A 25,186-nucleotide genomic window follows, 5' to 3' on the forward strand; every position below is an offset into this window, starting at 1 on the left:
AGCTAGTTGGGCATCCGTAAACTAGTTAGGCATCCATAAACTAGTTGGGCATACGTAAATTAGTCAGGCATCCGTAAACAAGTCGGGCATCTGTAAGCTAGTCGCGCTTCTGTAAGCTAGTTGGGCATCCGTAAACTAGTTGGGCATCCATAAACTAGTTGGGCATACGTAAATTAGTCAGGCATCCGTAAACTAGTCGGGCATCTGTAAGCTAGTAGAGTGTCTGTTTGTAAGCTAATCGGACATCTGTAAGATCATCTGCCATCTGTAAGCTAGTCGGGCATCTCTAAGCTAGTCAGGGGTTTGTAAACTAGTCAGGCTAGTCAGCCATCTGTAAGCTAGTCAGGCATCTCTAAGCTAGTCAGGGGTTTGTAAACTAGTCAGGCTAGTCAGCCATCTGTAAGCTAGTCAGGCATCTCTAAGCTAGTCAGGGGTTTGTAAACTAGTCAGGCTAGTCAGCCATCTGTAAGCTAGTCAGGCATCTCTAAGCTAGTCAGGGGTTTGTAAACTAGTCAGGCTAGTCAGCCATCTGTAAGCTAGTCAGGCATCTCTAAGCTAGTCAGGGGTTTGTAAACTAGTCAGGCTAGTCAGCCATCTGTAAGCTAGTCAGGCATCTCTAAGCTAGTCAGGGGTTTGTAAACTAGTCAGGCTAGTCAGCCACCTGTAAGCTAGTCAGGCATCTCTAAGCTAGTCAGGGGTTTGTAAACTAGTCAGGCTAGTCAGCCATCTGTAAGCTAGTCAGGCATCTCTAAGCTAGTCAGGGGTTTGTAAACTAGTCAGGCTAGTCAGCCATCTGTAAGCTAGTCGGGCATCTCTAAGCTAGTCAGGGGTTTGTAAACTAGTCAGGCTAGTCAGCCATCTGTAAGCTAGTCGGGCATCTCTAAGCTAATCAGGGTTTGTAAACTAGTCAGGCTAGTCAGCCATCTGTAAGCTAGTCTGGCATCTCTAAGCTAGTCAGGGGTTTGTAAACTAGTCAGGCTAGTCAGCCATCTGTAAGCTAGTCGGGCATCTCTAAGCTAGTCAGGGGTTTGTAAACTAGTCAGGCTAGTCAGCCATCTGTAAGCTAGTCGGGCATCTCTAAGCTAGTCAGGGGTTTGTAAACTAGTCAGGCTAGTCAGCCATCTGTAAGCTAGTCGGGCATCTCTAAGCTAGTCAGGGGTTTGTAAACTAGTCAGGCTAGTCAGCCATCTGTAAGCTAGTCGGGCATCTCTAAGCTAGTCAGGGGTTTGTAAACTAGTCAGGCTAGTCAGCCATCTGTAAGCTAGTCAGGCATCTCAAAGCTAGTCAGGGGTTTGTAAACTAGTCAGGCTAGTCAGCCATCTGTAAGCTAGTCGGGCATCTCTAAGCTAGTCAGGGGTTTGTAAACTAGTCAGGCTAGTCAGCCATCTGTAAGCTAGTCGGGCATCTCTAAGCTAGTCAGGGGTTTGTAAACTAGTCAGGCTAGTCAGCCATTTGTAAGCTAGTCGGGCATCTCTAAGCTAGTCAGGGGTTTGTAAACTAGTCAGGCTAGTCAGCATGTGCCAATCTTGACTAATATTAACACTAATCTAGAATGTGTAAACTTGTCAGTATGTTTGCATATTGACTAAAGTAGTAAATTATCACTAATCATGCATCTTTTAACTAGTCAGAAATGCCCAACTTGGCTAATTTAGTCGGGCATATTTTAAATACCGGATAGCTACCAACTGTCAATTTTTAATTAATTACTGGTTCATTTCATAGAGGTCACTGGTTCAAACCAAAGCAAAGTCACAAAATTCCCTCATTGATTCGTTAACTTAATTGAAAATGTTTAATCAATCATGAATACAAATATTCATTTTTTTTAAATACACTACAATAACCGTGTTCGTTCGTTTGATTAGTCATTATTTACTCCAGTGCATAAGATTGTTATTGGTATTCCAGATTGAGCATATTAAATTATTACATAAACACTGCTCACTTATCCAAATAATAATAAATTTTGCTGGTTTGCAATTGTATTCCCAGTAGTTTCTCACATGTAGGTTAAGATATGACCCCATATGTAAAGCAAATAAGCTACCCTTTTAATACCGATACTATCTATTTCCTAACTCTAAGCTATTTATCAACCCCCCCAGTCTCTTTAACTAACAATTTGCATACCATCAACGACTCCGCGTCAAAATATTTTGATACAAAATTTTGAAAAATTTTACAAAAAATTCAGAATTTTACAATATTATGCACATATTTGACATCTTCATGAAAAATGCATTCAAATGAGTACAAACATGCCTAGTATTGGTTCAGTGGTTTTTGAGGTATACTTTTGATATGATTAATGAACAAACTGATATGTACCACGCAATATGGGAGCCTGTTTTTTAATAGCCCGCATGCATGGCATTAAAGGCACTGTTATAGACTGGCATACCAACCAGCCAGAAAATTGTTCAAAGTCACTTTGAATTAGCTCGAGAATCTCAATCCGCTCTGTAAATGGTAGCCATACAAACGAGTAGCAGCCTCGAGGTACTTAAAATATGCATAGGATTTGTGTGCCAAGTCTCACCCCCAAGTCTTTGTCCCCCTATACTTTCCATTGTAATAATTGTTGGTTCTGATATAATAGTTCTCAATTGACCACAATTGAGTTTTCACGATATTTTAAAAACTATACCATAGCGGTGGTGGTAGATCCACCGACTTTTCTAAAGCTCGACGAAGAACGATCACCCGACGGCCGATCTATGTTCAAGGAGTTTCCTGAAGACGTTTATGAAGGAGTCTCGACACCGAACGCCTCCAGGGGGGCCTCGGATTATTTCCCTACTATTGAATAACAGCGGTGGATAACAATCCTCGGTACTAGCGCACCAGCCCCGGTCCTCCCCTACTTGATAAATAACCAGAAGGAGTGCTGCTTGGTATCTCAGGAAAACTCTTTATACAAAAGCTTCCCGAGCTAAGAGCGCTATCATATTGTGATGCGTAAGCATTACAAAGAACTCCGTACTGTCTACATATTTATATATGTAATCTAAGAACTAATCCCAGCCCGAGGTCTAGCCAACCCAACTGCACACTATATGCCCTGATCAAAAATTGCAAGTTTACATTAGAAATTGAAGTATAATTTCTCTTATGACATCACATTTTAATATTTTTTTGGTACTTGGATATTATGTTCCACTTTTTGGTGGTAATAGGGGCAGTGTTTCTATACTATTATTGGTATAGTTATTAATAAAATTGACATATTTTACTGATCACAAATGCAAAGTTTAAGTGGAAATTAAATATCTAAAAAACATTTTAGTTTTATGTTATTTAGCATGATTTACAGCAGACTTTAAATCGTCTCCTAAGCCAATTTTGGTTTTATATGTAGCATTTTTGGTGTAGTATTTCTGTTATTGTTTTCTGACAGATTTTTCTGGATTTTGATTTAAACATATTTTAATTAAAATGGTAACCAAACACCTGCTGATAATTAATACTTTGATTAAAATGACTTCCTTACATCAAATTTGATGATCTTAAGTACTTAAATAAATACAGCGTATGTTGCTTTTCAGAAGTGTAAAAGTACATTTTGAAATGTAATGAAATAGCTTTGGATTTGAATGCAATTGTTCTTTGTCTTTATACTCAAATGTAATTTTATACCATTCATTAATTAGTACTTTAATTAGGATTTTGTTATGATTAATTCATGGTACTCGTTTCTTTTGATAACATACACATACTTATATGGTGTCTGTCTACATTCATCATTATCAATTGCGATCGGGCTGTTTCTGTTGAAATCCATACCCCCCCTATATAGAAGACATGACCTTAATCTTGTGAATTTCAAATGCTTACCTGAATGGGTGATTCCATTTGAAATCTACACCCCTGTGGGAGATTAAGGTTGTGTCTTCCATAGGGGGTGTATAGATTTAAACTGGAACAGCACATTGGAGATGCGTCATTTATTAGTACTTCTTAGTTTTCTCTATTATATTCTTTCTATGTATTATACAAGTGTTTTTAGATGTAATCAGTTAATTGCGTCGGATTTTGAAATAGGTCTGATTTAATTGTTATGAATATGGTAAGAGAGAGAGTGAGAGAGAGAGGAGATGAAAAGAGGGGGAGAGAGAGAGAGTAGATAAAAACAGTAATCTGAAACGCACTACTAATTACTGCTCCTAATATAACAGACATTAATTTGCTTCATGCAATCAGTAAGATGCATTAAATCTTAATTCAAATATATATCCGCTTTTATCATTTTTCAAAAAAAAAAAAAAAGTATTATGTAATTGGACACCGACCATTAATTAGTACGTCTTTGATGAAGATCGTATTTTCTTCTTTAAAGCGGTGTCACTCGGGTCTGAGTGGACACTTGAATGACAATTGGCACGGTGGCGCTCAAACCAAGTCAATGCAGCGTGCAGACCCATTTTTTTAATTCATTCGCATTACTGCAGTCATTAATTAACCTAGAATTTCATCAGCAGCCATCCAAATTTGGCTGTTCCTGTTGAAATCCACACCCCCTATGGAAAACATGCCCTTAATCTCCCACCCCTTAAGTGTGAATTTCAAATAGGGTTACAGTACTTGAATGGGCGACTTAATTTGCAATCTACACCCCTTCTGTGGGAGATTTTAAGGTCATGTCTTCCATAGGGGGTGTGTAGATTTTAAACAGAAGAGCCTATTGCATGCAGCTTCTTCAGTGCACTATTATTTTTAATTTTTTGCCCTTTTAGAATTGCCAATCCAAATATATCAGTGGTGTTGGATTACATGTGTGAACCCTCCGTTGTGGAGAAGAAAGAATCGTGTCTGAGTGTGGTTGAATTAGCATACATAGAGCTTTAGAGTTTATCATGAAATTATCCCTTTTTAGATTTCAAGTTCATTAAAATAAGCCGTATGTCTGGGTACTATCATTTGCACAGGCTAATTAGTTGAATACTTTGTGCACTGCGCTTCATATGTTTTATTATTGATGATCAGATTTTCGTTAAAAATTACAAAGGCTAGTGTAAGAACCGCTGGCCCAATACTAGGTATGTTTGTACTCATTTGAATGCATTTTTCATGTTGATTCCAAATATGGTACCCAAATTCAGAAATTTTTTATTTTTTTGAAAAATTGGTGAAAAAAATGACCGATCGTATGTCCGCATAGTACTGGATATAGATTGATGATGTAAAGTAGGTAAAATACATTTAGCATGACGGATGGTAAGATGTTTTATTTGAAAATTATTCAAGTTCTCACAAGAATCACTGAACCAATACTAGGCTTGTTTGTACTCATTTGAATGTATTTTGCAAATCAATTCCAAATATGGTCATCAAATTGGAAAATTCAGAAAAAATGTCAAAACTTTTAAAATAATCAAAAATGATGAATGGTGTTTCACATAGTACGGGTTAAGGATTTGATGATATGGAAGAAACAATACATTGCGCATGTTGATAGGCATGCATGCATGTGAATTTCACAGTATATGTGGAGTAATTAGGGCTGGGCTTGTTCTAAATAGGCAATTCATTAGAATTAAATGAGAGCCAATAATTGCTGTGCTGTGTTCAACAATTTGGAGATGTTTATGCATTTTGTTCATGTGTTGATGTAAGCATCTTATAGCTTTGTGTGTATTTTGTTATGTTTTTGTGTTGTTTGTGTTCTATGTATTATGTAAATGACTGCCAGCGAGGAAAGGTCTTTTATTTATAAATATTGTCTGATGTCTTTTATAATCATATTTATGTTTATTCCTGTGTTTTGTATTTGTTATTTTACTTACGATGCCTTCATGATATTTTATACGATATATCCTTATTGTATTCCGTTATTGTTTTCATAAAGTATTTCAACAATAAAGTGATTTGAAGAGGTGAATGAATGAATAAATGAGTGAGTGAATGAATGAATAAATGAGTGAGTGAGCGATTGAGTGAATGAATGAATAAATGAAGGAAACATGCAAATGAATGAATGAACTAACAAATAAACAAATCGAGGGATCAGTGACACAAAGACGTAACTCCATTTTGGCCATTCTGAGAAAAATGGGTTTAAAGATAATGGTCCATATTGACTTATGTAGTTAAGTCTATGTTTCACTGGCCATTGATTTCAATTGGGTGCTAAATGGAGTTATTTCTATGTATTTATTGGAAAGTGCTCATGTTTCTGAATATTTTGATATCAAAATCTCATTTTCGCAAAAAATGGAGTTACGTCATTGTGTCACTGACCCTTCAAAATGACCAATGCATGTATTGCTAGTTATCAGTCAATATGTGACCATTCTAAGACATGGTCCATTGAAACAATAGAAAACAAAGAATTTCCCAAAGAATTTATTTTTGTTTCTCCCTTTCAATCAAGCCAACATAATCAGTCCATGTGTGGCAGTGGCGTAGCCAGGGGTAAAAGGGGGGCAGCTGTCCCACGTGAGAAGTCTTGCCCCCTGTTTCCCCTCCTGTGGGCTGCTGGCCACCCTGATGTGTAAGATTTTTAGCCCTTTTTTACTTTTTAGCCCATTTTTGCCCCTCTTAAAACTTGTCTTGCCCCTCCCCCCCACCCCATTGCCCACCCTTTGAAAAAGTGCTGGCTACGCCATTGATGTGTGATGGACTGTCACATACTACTGTTTGGTTAGCCTTATTCTAACATGTTTGTTTGTTTGTATTTGTTTTCTCCAATGCAGGTTTTACAACAGTACTTAAAGGCAAACTAGACAGCTACCTACAGAGATTCAGACCGCAACATTATACCGCCCTCGTCAACGCCAAACTCCTTCATCCATGACACCAATTGTGTCCTGCATGGGTTCTTGTCCATCCAGACTTGTCTTGTCCATCCAGACTTGTCTTTTTCACCTAGTCCAGCTGGGAGAAGTTATCCGTCCACAAACTACGCAAGTAAGAAGTGCTAGCACAGAAGACTAACACAATTTGTGTGTACCTTGTATGAGAGCAGGAGCCAACCAAGAATCAAGACCCCTGCCCAGTTGAGGTACCAGCCATGATTTGAACCAAAGACAATTGGTGCATCAATTAAATGTTTTGCAATAAACATATGTGACACGATCTGCTCCACGGGCCAAATGAGGCATTTTTTAAATTTAGTTATAACTATAATTATTTAGAGGTTAATAACTGCGATCGGTTATTTGGAGGGCATTGTGAAAAATCTAAACATTTTGCCTTTGGAACCGAGGGATATTCCGAGGTCCAAAGCAAAATGTTTTGATTTTTCACAATGCCTGACATATTACCGATGCAAAGTTACTAACCTCATTCACAACCGTCACTTTAATCTCTTCACCTTACAAAAAAACACAATATATTAGTTTATAAAAGTTTATAAAATTAAATGATTTTTACATCTTCCCTTTCCAAAAATCGATCAGGCTAAAACATGACGACCAATAACAAAAGTGCGTATCACAATCTGTGCAAATATGGTAGCGCGCAATCCAAATACGGCAGCCAGCGCGTGCAGTTTGTCCGACACACAACAACACGCAAATGCCGGTAAATTGTGTGCGACATTGGAACAATTATGCATTTTGCAGTCAATTGTGAGATATTAATGACCTCGATTTGCGTTCGCGTTTTCACAAATAACTAAATGTAATTGGATTGCACGCATCGCGTTTATGAATGAGGTTATGAATATCTGAGTTGTAGTAACATTAGGCTATCATATATTGAAAACACCAAAGGTCTAGCATATTTGGTTCTAAAGTTATGAGGTTTTGTGATGTGTATTTTCTTATGTATTTTATTGTTTATTACTCCATAGTTTTACTTTTATCTCAATTTCAAATTTGCCGCCTTTGGTCCCCATGGACCAGATCGTGTCACATATAAGTTATAATGTGATATTGGGCTATTCCAGTTGAAATCCATACACCCCCTATGGAAGACATGACCTGAATCTTCTACGCAGGGAGTGTGAATTTTAAATGGGGCTACCTGAATGGGTGACTCCACCCCTTGTGTAGGGGATAAAGTAATGTCTTCCATAGGGGGTGTATGTATTTCAACTGGAATATCCCATTTCTGCATACGGATGAATATCAGATTACTATAACCATCCCTGCATAACCTGCTGGTGGTTTATATTTGTGAACTATTTCCATATGTTGTAATATCACAATGATATCAAGAACATGGTATGTGCAATAAGTGGCATAATCAGTAAGGGGACGTGCAGAGGCAATAATCCTCCCTTAGATGCCTGAGAGTGAACTGTCCCTTTAGACAAGTGTCCATGGCATGGAAGAAGTCCAGATTTGAACCCCCTCTCAAACTTAAGGTCCGATTTCTCGAAGCTTGGCTAATGGTCAGGCTTCCTAATCCAGCAGGCTACCAATGTGGATCCATTTTATTGATTTATCTTTCTAGATGATGTACAATGTGAAATTGTTAAAGCACTGGTATATAGGACTAATCATGCTTCAGCCTGATGCCTTAGGAAGCCTGACCACTAGCCATGCTTTGAGAAACCAGCCCTAAATCATTTTTCAAGCAAATATATCAGCATGTATGGTTTAATTTACTTGTAGTACATGAATTAATGTCTAGTTTGTATAACACTATAAATATTCTCAAAAGTGAATTGTAGGAATAAACAAAACTATCGCTAATAAACAAATTATGTATTGGTCTTATTCAATTCTGAAAAATTAAACAAGATAAAAACTAGAACATGTTAAAAGAAATTTACTATGCATACTATTATGCCTGGTGCATATCATAATTAAAATAATGTTAAAGCCATATGGTTATAAAATATGGTGCTTGCAAGTAATTAAGTTAGTTTTATAATCAGTGGATTTATAATGTCTGTAATTAACTTACCTTACTATCAATGACTGTTGTTTTAAAGGACCTGATCAGCGATTTTGCTTATTTGATTATAGATTGTAAAAATCATCCCAATTTAAATTTTTGACATTTTATTATGAAGTTGTAAGCTGTAATCAGAGGCATACCAACCCGGTGTGGGGTGGGAGGGGGGGGGTCCTTGACAAATACCGGGACAAAATTGACCAAAAGTTGCAATGAACATCTTCATTTGGTTAGACAAAATATTTTGACAGAGAATTTTACCAATTAATGTTACATTCCTGGTTCATAAGTCGATAGTTAGCATATGTGCTTACTATGGAGCACTTCTGAAAACATGAAATTGTACCAAAGTCTGGCGCTTTACCAACTGAGCTAATGGGGTTGAGACACAAATTTGCAGGTTTACTTGTTCGTATATAACTAAATGTGTATCGATGATTTGCTCAAAACCCTTTACACTTTTGTGGATGGGGCTCCTCATGTTTGCATGTTTTAAAAGCGCTCCATAGTAAGTACATATGCTAACTATCGAGTTTTTACGGTATGTGATAGATAAACTCTTTGGTCAACAAAATAGATCAAAAGTCAGTTTTTAAGTTCATATGGCATTTTTAGAGCTTTATTCTGATGAAATACCATTATAATTGGACTTGCGGTTCTAGAGATATGTTTTGTATATATGCGATGTGACAATGAAAGTTAAAGAGATTCACAGTAGTATTGTGACAAGTAATAAATGTACCTATAAAGCCTAAGTCATACTTGATTGATGCATACAAATAATTATTACAATAAATTTTGAGATGGAATTTTATAACTTTGATAAAAAAAACCACATTTGAAGTGGTAAATTTGCGAGAAATTCAATGTTGTTCAACTTTAAGTTCACTTATGATAAATGTGTTTGATTGTCTGCAGAGTGTCGATCCTTCATGTAATTATTTTGTGTAAGCTAATCCTAACCCTAACTCTAACCCTAAGCCTAACCCAAACTCTAAGCCTAACCCAAATGCTAACCCTAAGCCTAACCTAACCCTAATTTTGTGTAAAATTACATGAAGGAATAACCCTGTTTGCTTGGCTGATTGGGCAAAGCCCAAGCCTGGACACCCCCCCCCACCCCGGCATTAGCATCATTCCGTCTTGAAATGGGGGGCATCTGAATTGTCAAAAAGTGGTTGAAAAGAATAAAGAATGAGCAATTTTGCCAAAAGGTGGAGGCTGGAGGGGGCTCCCATGCCTCCCCCCCCTGAACAGCCGCTTTTAGTATAGTTTAGCTTTTGAAATAGATGCATTTGTAGGATTGTAGATTCAAATATTTGACATATTTTTTATTGACAATTCCAAAAGAACCTAAAATATTTAGACTTTCTGATATCTTTGCTTATGGCTTCCTTAGAATAAAAATGGAAAATTAATTGACCACATCGTAATAGAAAATCACATCATCAAACTGGAAGAACTCATACATAAGCTACTCGAAAATGATGGCAGCCAACACACAAGTAAGATCAGAGAAGCAAATTGATTAAAAGCGGGGGGGGGCAAAACATTCAATCAGGACATCAGAAGTACCGGGAAAATTCTGTGGGGATGAGAAAAGAACCAGAAGTATTGGGAAATTCTGTGGGAAAGTAGTGGATCACAGTGGTCAGTAAAATTAGTGAAATATTTTAGTGTAAATTATTATGAGTTAAATACCAACATTTATTTTATGAGTACTTTTGGATTTGTCAATTATTTAAAAAAAGTTGTCCGATAGTTTTGCTTTGTTTTCGTATTACCAATATCTTGAGATTAAATACATTATCCTATGTGAGTGCCTTCCAGGAAATGAAATGAAAACATTTGTTTACAAAAAAATATCATTTGATATTATTATCACATGCACTATTTGTAAAAGTATCTTCGATTCCCATATTCATTAAACATGTTAAATGTACAAATTTAATGGGATTCCTGTATGGTGCATAGTCACCATTGTGTGTGCAATTTTTTATTAGTTTTTATTACTTACCTTATTTGCATATTTATAATTTAATAATATATTCTTTCAGCAATAATAAAATAGAATTATATTATTTGCGTTATACAATAAAATGTGACATTTTTGCAATAAATATTGTGCACGTTATATTTGACTTTATTAAAAGTGTACTATCTACTTCCGTTATAACAGGATTTTCACCTCAAAATTTGGGTGATGAAGATGAATAAGATCAGCCGTATTCATACGTTAGCCACTAAACTAGAGACTAATGATGGTCTAAGCCTAATTAGGCATCTAACAGTGCTTGTGTTAACTTCCATTATAACAGGATTTTCACCTCAAAATTTGGGTGATGAAGATGAATAAGCTCAGCCGTATTCATACGTTAGCCACTAAACTAGAGACTAATGATGGTCTAAACCTAACTAGGCATCCAACAGTGCTTGTTGTGTAACATTTTTGCATCAAAATTTGGTGATGATATTTGTTATCTACTAAACTAGAGCCTAATGATAGTCTCTGGGATTTTCTTCTCTCGACCAGAGGTGACGCTAGAGGGAGTGTGACACCCCCCCCCCCCACAATACACAATTTTGTCAGCAAAAATTGACTGTCGTCGTCAAAACCATGTGATTGTTGGCAAATGTAGTCAAAGCTATTGTGATTGTCGGCAAATTGCAAGAGTCATCTAAAATATTAATGTGTTACGAAATTGTGCTGTTGTTACGCAATATACGTAATATAGCTATTGTAAATCTTATACGCATTAACAGCGTTCGAAATTTTGGTTGTCCGGTTGCCGGGACAACTAAAAAGTCACCGGACAACCAAAATATTGATTCGGTTGTCCGCCGGACAACCATAAATCTAGCCAAAAGTCACATTTGTAGGCCTACGGACAACCAAAAACTTAGACAGACAACCAGAAATTGTAATCTGGTTGTCCGTGGGACAACCACTTATTTTTCCTAAATTCGAACACTGCGCATTAATAATAATATGTGGGAAAAAATTTTGACTCCTACGTTTTAGGGCTTTTACGGCGCTAGCGCTTATAATCCTTTTTTTTGGTCTAGGGACGCCCCTGCTCTCGATGAAGATTAAACAAAGGTTAAAAATGCTATTTCCCTAATGTGTATGCAAGGGTCTTCATTCAATGAAGATTAAAATTGCTTTGTTCAATGAAGCCAAAAAAAAAGGTACTTATGACAGAGCAATTCTTAATTCTAGCTATTTTTGTAGGCGTGCTTCGTTCAATGAAATAAAATGACCATGTGTCAAGTGATAGTCATTAGCTTATAGGTCAAAGTTCATGCATTACAGCTATGTCTATTGACAATGCATATCGGTCGCAGATGGCGTGCTTGGCACCGCAAAATACCGCAAAATAAGTTGTGTCTTCTCTCATTGAGAGCAAATGAATTTGCTCTCAATTAGAGAAGACACAACTTATTTTGCTCTGAGTTTGCTGTCTTTGTTTGCTACTTATTTCAATTTGAACTTGCCTTCAATTTTTGACTTGAATTTGTTTTTAAACTACAGCATGTAGTTCTTGTTGTTTGTTTTATATTTTGTTGTCTGTCCCTGAAGAAGAGCAGTTTATCTGCTCGAAACGTCGGTTATTTTTTGTCTGTTTAGTGTTTGACTGCTATGTACACAGTGATTTTCATCACTTCCAGTGTACTGTTTTCCTTACACTTTTGTGGGCTCTGGAATTGGCAATTTTTGGCCATCGAACTTTGCCTGTTTTGTGCCTACTCTGGATGTTTGGTTTAGCGTGTCTGTTTATATGCAAAGTGATTTTCATCACTTGTTCTAGTGCAGTTTTATATTACCATTGATCCTTGTTGTTTTTGCAGGTTCAGCACTTACTTCTGTGGGCCTTGGAACTGGTAATTTTTGGCTATCGAACTTTACCTACTTCTTCTGCCTACATTTGCTGTTTTTGTCCCCCTGCATACTGTCTAGTCTGCATTTTACTTGTTTCCCCACATCAAGTTGGTGTACCTTGCTTTTTTTCTTTCCTAACGTATGAGAATCATTTTACCTTGGGGGAAAAAGAGGGAAAAAAGAAAATTAAATGACTTCTATAATTAACATGGAAAACAAGATCAACGCCTTTGCAACATCTTGCTACAGAGTCATGTTAAACATCAAAGCATGCGGATCGGATTCCAAATGAAACCATCTACAATCTGACCAACACCACTCCACTGGTTGCCAGAGTCAAGATTCATCAACTCAAATTTCTGCGTCTCGAAGATGACGAGCCTGTGAAAGAATATGCCCTTTATATTCCACCACACGGGAAGAGGAAACCGGGACGGCCGCGCACAATGTACTTACAGTATGTCCAGCACCTCCTGATACTGAAGGGATGCTGCAGCCAAACAAAATTTTTTCGCTTGCCCAAGATCACAATATAGTTGGAGAAAGCTTGTAGTCGCCTGCTCCGCAGCCGACTGATGATAATGATGATGAGGATGAGGATGATAATTATTATAAAAAGAAACAAAAAACAACAAAGCTACTTACCATACAAAAAGTAGCTCTAGACACTGAGCACAATCCCCCAGATTAGCTTAAAATACAATTTACCCTCCACGTTTCCTTAAAACAAAAGACAAGTCAAAGTGTCATTTAAGTATTAGACAGCTTCACAAAATCTGACATACTCGAATGCTTCATCAAATATTGATTCAAAAATACATAAATTAACTTTGCCATCTGTCTCCCGAAAAATGGGTCAAAATGTCTTCATATAATGAGTGTAACTTTGGATGTCATGATCCGAGTAAATTGACATGTTCTTTTTAGCAATTAGTACATAGTAAGACATGCTTCCATTAATTTACTAAGATAACAGTGAATCTAGATTAAAAGTGAGTAGTTAAATTGTTCTAAATACAAGCATCAATTTTGGTAACACTGTTATATTTCAAATCTATTTGATTTGATGTAAAAGAGGAGGATTTCAATGCTGGATGTAATTAAATGATGAAAAGTGCATCAAGCCTAAATGGCTTTGTGTTCCATCTCATTTTCTGTCTGATTTGAGTAGCGTTTTTTGCGGCTTTTGCTTTACGCTTGTTTTCTCTGTAATTGGAGATGAGGTGATGACAGTAACATAGCCAGGACTTTTCTAGGTGGGAGGGGTAAAAGGGGGAAGGCAACTTTCAAACTGGGAAATTTTTGTAAAAAATGGGCTAAAAAGTACAAAAAAAGACCTAAAATATAAAATAACATATCTGTAGCATCCCATCGGGGGCAATACTTCTTTGATGTATAACTGCCTGCCCTTTGCCCCCTGGCTACACCATTGGGTAACAGCGATGTTTACAAATAAAGGCAAGCCACTGGTCCATCGATATGCTTGAGGGAACAGCATGCAACATTAATTACTCAGTATCTGACTTGGCGCAAGTTTTAAATGCATGGGCCCTTATCAAACATGATGCGTGCACATTCTGACGGGTAAAGAACGATGAAAACTGTCAGCCAATCAAATAATTATTTGGTGTGACCTCATCTATAGTTCGCTCATAGAATGATGGTTCACAGTAAACCTTTCTGTCACATTTCAAGCACTTCTGGACAAGAAGGGAACTGCATTCACACACCGCTTGGAGATGAAGCCTCAAGTTATTAAAAGACCGAGGAGAGCGCTTTGGGGGAACGGTTCTCACATCTTGCCATACAGGTATGTGCGACTCCTTTTTCAGCCATTTTTGTGCTTGTGTATAGAACACTTGACATCATTGTCAACAAAGGTGAGGGACTGGTCTATCGATATGCTTGAATGAACCGCTACACTGTTCAATGGCTTTCTTGTACTATACGAAATGTGGTGGACGATTTAAAATGCATGTGCCCTGAGCAAACTATGATGCGCACACACACTGCAGGGTGAAGATTACAATGGAAATTGCCATAATTGGTGCCCATACTGCCGGGCAATGAAGTCAAGTGATGTCAAGTGGTCTATAAAGAGGCAGTTTAGAGCTGACACTAGAATACCTTTAGAGGCCATTTTAGTTCCAAAATACCCTTTTTTTTAAAGCCTAATGGAATGTCAGTTCCCATTTTTTTTTTTTTTTTTTTTTTTATGGGGAGAACATTAGTTTAAGACCCTGCTTTTTGAAAGCATGTGCAGCACTATTAAGAGTGTCCAGGGATGTATTAAAAAGCTATTTCTGTTTTCAGTACCATAGCAGCAGTGAAGCACATGAAGAGAACATTTGAAAACAAAAAATATAAGCATAGAAAAATTGCTGATATGGTGCCCCCTCCCACTTCCAAAACTCATATCCCCACCCCCCTCCCACCCCACCATTGAATGACTAATGCCTCTACTTGATATCCCAGCAAAATGCATGATAGGCAGATAGGAAAGGCAGGTCAGAGGGGAGCCTGGCCTGGCTGTGTTTGCATTCAAATTTGAGACAAATAAAGCTGACACACAAGAAGAATGGTATTTGGGTTCTATAAAGGAGATCCCAAGACTTGATATAAGGGTGATATTTCTACCCCATGTGCATGATCTTTCTCAGGAGGGGAAAACACCCCAAAGTTTTATTCAGATATATTATTGGCCTTTTAACTCAAGAACCGCAAGACCTATTGAAATATAAATGCGATTATTGGCTTCCTTGACTCATTTCCTATAAGTTCAATGTATAAATATTAAAGAGGAAGCCCCGCCAGAGAAGTTCTTCTGGGGAAAACCAAACCTGCCTGGTTATCAAATTAATCAGTGATAAGGTTATCTTTGAATTTGACAGGTGCTAATTGATGCAATAATATTAAAACATCAATTAGCACCTGTCAAATTCAGAGATAAACATGTCACTGATTAATTTGATAACCAGGCACGTTTAGTTCACCCCAGAAGAACTGCTCTGGCAGGGCTCTGCAGAATTTTAGCTAATGGCTAAAACTGGCTCTTGTCACCATCCCACTCGCCTTTACACATGTGAGACAACAAAATGTTATTAAATCGTGACATTTATTACAAGTGTTAATAAATTGACCGTGAGTCGTTAATTTTCCCGTTATTTTGCTTGTTTTGCTCAATTTCCTTTGTAAAAATGTAATTATCGTAACACAAGGTAACGATGAAGTAAAATACTCATTACTTTTATTAATAAATGACAAACAATGCCATCATTGTTGTTGTTATAATGACAATGATAATATATGAAAGACCTAAGTGAATACCGGGAGTGAATAGCGCTTCGTGAACAATGAATGATAATATATATATGATTTTTTTTTTTTATAACGCACTAATGAGTTTTATAATTCTAAAAAGTACAATTATGATTGATCAAGGGAAATATTTGATAAAAAGTTACATCACGGCAGTGAAATCAAAGTAGCATTTGGAAATTTGTATTTATATTTTTTTGTTTAAAAATGCACTTTTATAATCAATCATGAAATTTATTAAATATAACATTCATTATCAAATTAATTACAGGAATGTTTGGTATTATATAAGGTTGCCAGATTTCTGGTGAAGGACATACATGGATGGTGGCGGTAGTTGATGGCCACCGAGGAGCTACATTTTAAGAGGAAAATACACCTAACCAACTTATTTTGGGTGCTTTTACCAAATGAATCACCCAATTGGGTGAAATAAAGCTTGCTTAGTTATCAATTTGGGTGCTTTTACTAAATATCCGTAAATGAATCAATCACCCAGTTGGGTGAAATAAAGCTTGCTTGGTCATCAATTTGGGTGTTTTTACCAAATATCAGTATATGAAGCACCCAATTGGGTGAAATAAAGCTTGTTTGGTTAGCAATTTGGGTGCTTTTGCTAAATATCCGTAAATGAATCAATCACCCAATTGGGTGAAATAAAGCTTGCTTGGTCATCAATTTGGGTGTTTTGACCAAGTATCAGTATAAAAAGCACCCAATTGGGTGAAATAAACCTTGCTTAGTTATGATTTTGGGTGCTTTTCCTAAATATCAGTAAATAAATCATCCAGTTGTGTGAAATAAAGATTGCTTGGTCTTCAATTTTGGGTGATTTTACCAAATATCAGTATATGAAGCACCCAATTGGGTGAAATAAAGCTTGTTTGGTTAGCAATTTGGGTGCTTTTAATAAATATGAGTAAATTTATGAAATGTCATTAAAACATTATAAAGGCATTTCAGCAACTTAAAAAATTTACAACAAGAGAAAAAGTATTGTACTCGCCAGCGAAGTGATTACGTAACTCCTTGGTAACTGAAAAATGTATCTTTTATAATTATGGTATACATAGACTTTTTGTAGTGATCATTTTGATTGTGGTTCAGGCAGCGTTGGCACGATTTAAATCACAATTTAAATCAAATGATTTTTTTTAATCATTGATTTACATCAACTTTTTAGTTTTTACCATTTTTTGATCAATTTAAGTTAATTTCTTTCTTGAATTGTCTGTTTTACTTCATTTGTAATTTGCATCTACACATTTTGGATACAATTAAATACCTCTACGTTGTCATTTTATCTATTGCTAAAAAATCATTTTCAAGGTGCAGAATTCAACAGGTTTTTTCCCATGATTTTACCAAATTTTTTCTTTGAAATTTTCACATCTGAAAATGCGTTTTGATTTTTTTTTTGGTAAATAAGCTTAAATACCTGATAGGAATGTGCATATGTCTAGTATTCCACTGGTCTCTTTTGACTTTATCATGGGGTATAGCAGTTCTTGGAATTGTATTTTTTTTTAATCGTTTTAAATTTAAAAAAATCTTATTTAAATCAAATAAAATGATTTTTAAATATCCAGTTGATATAGTGATAATCGGATTACATGTAACAATTATTTGTTGGCAAATTAGGCTATCATATTTAAAATCCATACACCCTCTATGGAAGACGTGTCCATCATCTTCCTCACAGGGAGTGTATATATTAAATGGAGTCACATACAGCTAGCCCCATTTGAAATTCACACTCCCTGTGTGGAAGATTAAGGTCATGTCTACTATAGGGGATGCATTGATAACAACTGGAATATAGTCTAAACAATGTGTTCCTTCTCAATTGCTAAAGAAGCCCAATTGCTATCAACTTTATGTCAGTACATCAGGGTTTTGGAAAATAGCCCAATTTGGGCTTAAAAGTATGGCATATGGCAACCATGGCTAGAATATTGGTATTGTGATTAGAGCCTAATTGTCTTCAAGGTATTATGTTATGAGAACAATTGTTTCTATCTATTTCTAATTCTGACATGAACAAAACCTCATTAATGTCATATTTTTTGGAAATATGAAATTTAAAATAGGCTATTCTTGTAGAAATCCACACTACCCCCTGTGGAAAATTTTGGAAATATCTTCCACAGGGGCGTGTCCAGGATCTGTTCCTGCAGGGGGGCACGGAGGGGCTTTCAGAGTTATGCAGGGGCTTATTGGCTAAAATCGTCAACAAAAAAACAACAAACGGCTGATTTTACATGATTTTGAACAAAGTGCGGGCCCCCCTGGACACGCCACTGGGGTGTATGTTTTCTAAATGTAATTGATCAGGGTTAAACATTTTGAAACCCATACTCCCCCTGTATTATAGCTTCACCAATATTTTCCACAACTGGAGTAAGTACTCCCTCTGTATTATGGCTTTACCTATATCTTCCACAACTGGAGTGAGTATTTCAAATGGAAGTTATCCAATTGTCTATTCTATTTGAAACTCATACTCCCTCTGTGGAAGATTTTAGCTAAATCTTTGACAGGGGGAATGTGAATTTTAAATGGAACAGCACAATGACAAGTAATGCACTTTTTTTCAGCCAGTGATCAGTCTATGTCAATTATCCGGTTTAGGCTTATTCTGTGAAAATGTGGATCGCATCGGGCATTGTGTCAGTTAAATAACACATATTACGAGGAACCAGAGTTTTCTAATTAGATGTTTAACTATTTTAATAATTAGAAGCGGGTGGTTTGATTGTAACCCAGGATGTTTTCCTATCTCACATTGAGGCCTATCACCCAAACATTCTTATTCCAACTTTGAGTTTAATTGCTCTTGCAGTTTTGGGTTCTGGAAAATACAACTGTGTACTGCAGTGACCAGTGGCTTAATGACTTATAATATTAAATTTGTAAAGAATAAGAAATTGTGACCAATTTGACCAATTTATGACTTCATGATTTATTGTGATTTAATTAGTCATTTACGTGCATTACTAATTGATTAATAATTGAATGACTAATTAAATGCCTAATTATTTATCATAAATCAGATTTTTGATAAATAATTATTTTCCTTGAATAAAAAAATTATATCTTGTATGACTTATTTTAAATTAGTTGAATTAGATCTTCTTCTTTTTTTTGACTAACTTATGTTTACAGTGTAGTTTCTTCTTTTACTTTTTAATTTACTCACTTTAAGAGTAGACACAAACTTTTTATGAGATCATTATCTAGTACTCCATCTGGAACAAATAAAACAAACAAAATAATAAAGATATGAAAGGAATCAAAATAACGAGTCATTTACCAAATATTAATCATAGTTATCGAATTATAACAAGTATAGGACAAAGTTATAAAGCCCTGTGTTTAATCAACATTGTGCCAATAAAAGTTATTAACGTTTGGAATAAATAAGCTTTGATACTGTTATTATGGCCTGTTATCGAATGGTAATGGACATAAAATACCACTGTGTTTTATTACCTGAACCTGAAATAGATGCTAACTTCTATAACGGCACAATTAGTAGATGGTACAGACATTCCCATAAGAGGAATTATTTGTACTGGCCCACTATCTCAATGGTGATTGTAACACTCTCCACACGGATGTCGACTATAGATGACAAGTACCAAATTTTCTTTAAAAATTCAAATATTCTCAAAGAATCACAAGCTACATTTATACGAATTAAGGAAAACACCTGTGCTCACAAATTATGTATGTTGCTATCTTCAGTAGATAGCAAAAATAGTATACTCTATTAAAATCCCACATACACATAAGAGATTCTTTTAATGAGCTCCATGTAACTATGAGCTCCATAATGCTTATGATATTACTAGCTGACTGACTTACAAACAATCAATCAATCAATCAATCAATCAATCAAATAAAAACTACTAAAACAATCAATTAATCAATCAATCAATCAATCAATCAATCAGTACATTGATTAACTGACCAAACAATCAAGCAAACATTACGAGACTACATTTAAAGGAGAGAATGAAACCATAGATGAGACAAACAAAGCCAAGAGAGTGAACATGGGGTTTTAATAGAGCATACTTTTTTGCTATCTACTGAAGATAACAAAAATTACTAGACTACATTTAACCCTCTACACACGGGCGGCAACTGCAGATGGTAAGTTCCAATTTTTTTATTCAAATTAAAAGAATTCAAAATTGTACATTTGCGTGATCATATTTGGAATCAGCATGAAAAATACATTCAATGTCAAAGTGCTTGACTTGGACTTACAATGGTTTCAGAGAGGCATCAAGGAAGCATATCGCATACCTGCCATGGACCCCGACCTCAACCGAGACAAAGGGAGACATATGCTACCCAGCATCTACAAGCCGATCATCACATCATGTGACCCCGGGTTACCCAGTGGGTCACATGACTAGGTATTTACTGGTATCATCCACCTCACTTCCTGATGAAATCCCATGGATGTGGGATGAAATATCAAGTATCGTAAGTCAAAATATTGGTTGAGAGAACTGTTTAAAATCTCTATTTATCAAGCCCAGTATTGGTTTAGTAGTTCTTAAATATCTCACTTTTTTTTTAAAGCGCTGTGATTTATAGTGCACTCCGCACGGGCACAACCCCTAGATGTTTATCCACAAGCCTCAGCACACTTTATGTTGAAGCCTATGGCCAGCACAGAGCATCAGAAGAGTCAAGTTATAGTTATAAGACAGACAAAGGAAAGATGGTGAGTGATAATACATTAATAAATATGAAATGTCATAATGGATCAAATAAAATACCACATTCAAATTCAAGTATTATTGAGTAATCATAAAGCAGTCAGGTAATAAATGCAATGACTATTATAAAAAAAAATTACACAGCAATTTTCTTAGTAGTTACCATGGCAACGCTTATTATTTGACATTGGGCAAGCAAACTAGCATTTGTTACACCTCAATGAACCAAGTCTTTTGTCTTGAAACGATATAATACTGGTAAACGTGAAACAGAAATAATAATAATACAATACCTGTTCTAGAAACATATTTTCATTATTATATGTGTCCCATTTCCACAAAAATGAAAACATGCTGATTCAGCATAAAGGATTGAAAACTACAAGATTCTCAAATTTTGATTATGTGTTGTTTGTTTTATTTTAAAATTAAAAATTTAAGCAGAATTTTTTTTTTAAATAAATAAAAAATCAGGTGTGTCCAAGAAACTGCCAATCTCCCCCTAGCAACTCAAAGAAAAGAAATATTCCTTATTCTTAGTATTGTTTACATACACACACATTCAATAAACACCTTTTGGGCATAAAATAGGGTAAAATGGCACATTGTTGTGCACTTCGTGCAAAATAAACTCAATGTGCTTCTACTTTCACTTCAAATAGTATGAAACTGAAATTTTGTGTGTGTGCAGATATCCCAGTAAAATTGGGCCAAACTATTGCTCATTGCCCCCACCCCCCAAAAAAAAGTCCAGGCGCACCACCCAGGGGCGGATTTAGGGGAGGCGCACCCATCGGCGTGCCCCCCCCCCCAATTTTTGAAGAGCGGCATTTGACTTTGTGTGGGCGCTGGCGCCCATGGCGCTCCCCCATGATTGAAAATTCCTGGATCCGCCCATGTGGGCACCGATATTAGAGAGGGAACTGAGAAAAACACTAGCATCTAAGCATGTGGGAGACAAAATGGCCGTAGCCCTCTTATTTTAATTATTGATATGTGAGTTACTGGCATTGATTGGGACGCTTGCCTAGTTAAGATACAGCCTAGTAACTATGTTGGACATTTCGGTAGTGTTGCCAGATATTTAAACTTGTAAGGTGCACCAAATTTGTGCTTGTGCTTATTAATTTGTTCTCATTCTGTGATATTACTTTCTTTCATTCATCTTTTTCTCCTCCTCCTACTCCACATTCTTCTTCTACTCCATAAATTTGCTCAACTACCAATTTGATTTGGCTCTCTCACAAAATGTCTGCTAATGATAACATCATAGACACTTTTTGTTTGGCTGAAATCTTTACCCCAACCATATCAAAACGTTAGGGTACCCTAAGCGTCATTACTCATTTTCTTATTTCATTCCATTAACAACCGCGCGTACCGTCCACTGACATCAACAAAAATCAAACATTTTCTCGAAACATTTGTATTACTAAAATCACAACTTGGAAATTATTAGTCATATATCACAGTCGTTATACCAAAACAAGCATGAGAATGTCCTGCAATTTATGATCGCATCGAAAATAATGTAGATGATATTGTTTACTCGCAAATAATTTTTATTCACCTCCACCTTTGCGTTTTCAACTTTTCTATGATTTTCACGTATTTTGACCATTTATCTCAGAGCGTTATAATGACATGGAACCATTGTATACCTGGTCGAGGTATCCAATTGAAGCTTGGGATGTTTCCGAGCTTATCATCTAAGAAAGAATCTGATTTGTCAAGTATCTCACTCGCCGAATCGCATACAGCGAAAAATCTGAAAAAAATTGGTACGAGCAAAAACCCCAAATCACCTCTGCTTGAACTAGGTATATTGGTCTTTCCGCATTCTGTACACGGTCCATGCAGTGAGCCGGTTCGTGTGTTGAGATTTCACCAAAGGTTAATGATGGTAATCTGAGACTGCATTGAACTACACACAGGGATTGCGTTTGACCTTGTGATCCCTATAAGCCGTGTTGGAAAGAAGTTATAAGTCGCAGTTTGTAATGGGCCCGGGTAATGGGTCTCTCACAGCTAAAACGTTTTGATATGATCATCAAGCACAACTTGATACAAGGCTTTCAATATGCTAATCGGCTACTAAATATTAATGTGTCATGACTGTTAATCAGCTACTTAATATTCATGAGTCGTGACCATAGTCACATGGAGTGCCGCACCGCCTCTCCCTAATAACCCAAATTCCATTGACTGGATGCACACCACCTCCTCATAATAACCCAAATTCCATTGACAGGATGCACACCGCCATCTCCTAATAACCCAAATTCCATTGTCTAAGCTACGAAAAGAGCCCAAATGGGTGCTTTTTGCCAGCATTGGCAACACTAATCATGAGCCCCTGAAGCAAGCCTTGACTTATACTCCATCCATGCGCATAATCTGATTTATTTTGCCACTCCCTTAGTGACTACTCAACTCATCCCCTCCTATGAGAGGCAGACAGATGTAAGTGTGAATATGATGTATAGCTGCTGTAAGCCCGGGCTGTAAGTAGTATGGAAAATGAGTTACTTACCCTATTAGAACAAAAGGTTCATATGAGAACCTTTTTTGTCCAGTTTAAAGAACCTTTCCAGAAAGTGGAGTTGATGAACAGAACCAAAGAAGACATCTTGCACTACCCACAATGCATTTCTCCCATTTCAATGCTAGCTAGGCCTACTAGTATCTAGTGCAACATGGGTTGATAGTGACAAAATGTACCTCAATGAGCAGAGCACATCCAGATCCTGTAAAATATGTTTATTTCTTGACTATCGACCCATGTTTAGCCAGCCTATCCTCAAAATGAAAACAAAGGGAACTTGTACCAAGTATAGGAGAGTCGTTTGCTGTAATGAGGTGAAGCGTCATATTGCAAAGGATTCTGGGAAAGTTAAGATAGATTCTCTGGAACTGAACTATATTACAATATATTTACAAATTTGGGTCATTCATGATATACACACAGTGTGCTAATAGTCTATATGGCAGCTATATTTAGCTTACACGACTTGAATTTACAACTAGACACAAGGGCAAGTAACACCCATTCTACAACCGGGGTTACAACTTGCCCAACATATTTACAGCACTTAATTGCCACGTGACAAACTTGAGCCATACACGGATACACAGTGTGTAAATAATCCATATGGCAGCTATATTTAGCTTACATGACTCGAATTTACAACTAGACACAAGGGCAAGTAACATCCATGTTACAACTTGCCCAACATATTTACAGCACTCAACTGCCACTAAGCACATGCCAAACTTGATCCATACATGATAGATACACAGTGTGCTAATAGTCCATATGGCAGCTATATTTAGCTTACAAGACTCAAATTTACAACTAGACACAAGGGCAAGTAACTCAACTGCCACTAAGCACATGCCAAACTTGGGTCGATCCTTCATGTAATTATTTTGTGTAAGCTAATCCTAACTCTAACCCTAATCCTAACCCTAACCCTAAGCCTAATCCTAATCATAACCCTAATCCTAACCCTAACCCTAATTCGAACCCTAATCCTAACCCTAAACTAACCCTAACCTTAACCCTAACCCTAACCCTAATTTCGTGTAAAATTACATGAAGGAATAACCCAAACTTGATCCATACATGATAGATACACAGTGTACTCAAATTTACAACAAGACACAAGGGCAAGTAACACCCATTCTACAACTTGCCAGCATATTTACAACACTCAATTAAGCACATGCCAAACTTGAGCCATAGGCCTACATGGTAGATACAGTGTGCTAATAGTCCATATTTAGCTTAAACGACCCAAATTTAAAACTAGACACAAGGGCAAGTAACATTCCTGTTACAACTTGCCCAACATATTTACAACACTCAACTGCCACTAAGCACAAGCAAAACTTGATCCATACATGATAGATGCCATATGGCAGCTATATTTAGCTTACACAACTCAAATTTACAACTAGACACAAGGGCAAGTAACACCCATTCTACAACTTGCCCACATACTTACAACACTCAATTGCCACCAAGCATGTGCCAAACTTGAACCATGCATGATAGACACATAGGCCTACTAATAGTCCGCAAAGCAGCTATTTGTTTGTTTGCCAATCAATCATCGATCACCTATGCTCTCACAATGTAATCTAATTAATGTTGTATTCTGGAATTACTAAACTACACTTTTTCTGTCATGTCAAGTTGATGTCGTTGTTGAGGGGAACTCTCCGAGTCTCTCCATTCTCTCTCTCCCAGCCGGTCCATCTATAAGCATCACTGAAGTGACAAAAAGTACAATATGTGCCAACCACACAGTATGGCCAAGACACAAAAATGACAAGTTACTACTTACAGTCCTTAAGGGGATGGGGCAATGTTGGCACCCATTTTTGAATTTGAATAAGGACA

The 25,186-nt window shown here is 36.6% G+C and overlaps 1 protein-coding gene across 3 annotated transcripts in view; it reads left to right on the forward strand.

Annotated features, from left to right (window-relative positions):
- The window catches only part of LOC140146247 (thiamine-triphosphatase-like), a 234,773-nt gene that overhangs the window by 50,344 nt on the left and 159,243 nt on the right, over nucleotides 1-25,186 (forward strand). For 2 of the 3 annotated variants that reach the window (XM_072168030.1, XM_072168028.1), the window contains one exon: nucleotides 6,696-7,138. In XM_072168030.1, the coding sequence (XP_072024131.1) occupies nucleotides 6,696-6,796 (101 nt within the window). In that variant the 3' untranslated portion in view covers nucleotides 6,797-7,138. Of the gene's footprint in view, nucleotides 1-6,695; nucleotides 11,305-25,186 lie in introns of those variants that run through there. The other variant, XM_072168029.1, reaches the window with a different exon arrangement.

The sequence above is a fragment of the Amphiura filiformis genome, chromosome 2 (assembly GCF_039555335.1).
Source record: "Amphiura filiformis chromosome 2, Afil_fr2py, whole genome shotgun sequence".
NCBI classification, from domain to species: domain Eukaryota; kingdom Metazoa; phylum Echinodermata; class Ophiuroidea; order Amphilepidida; family Amphiuridae; genus Amphiura; species Amphiura filiformis.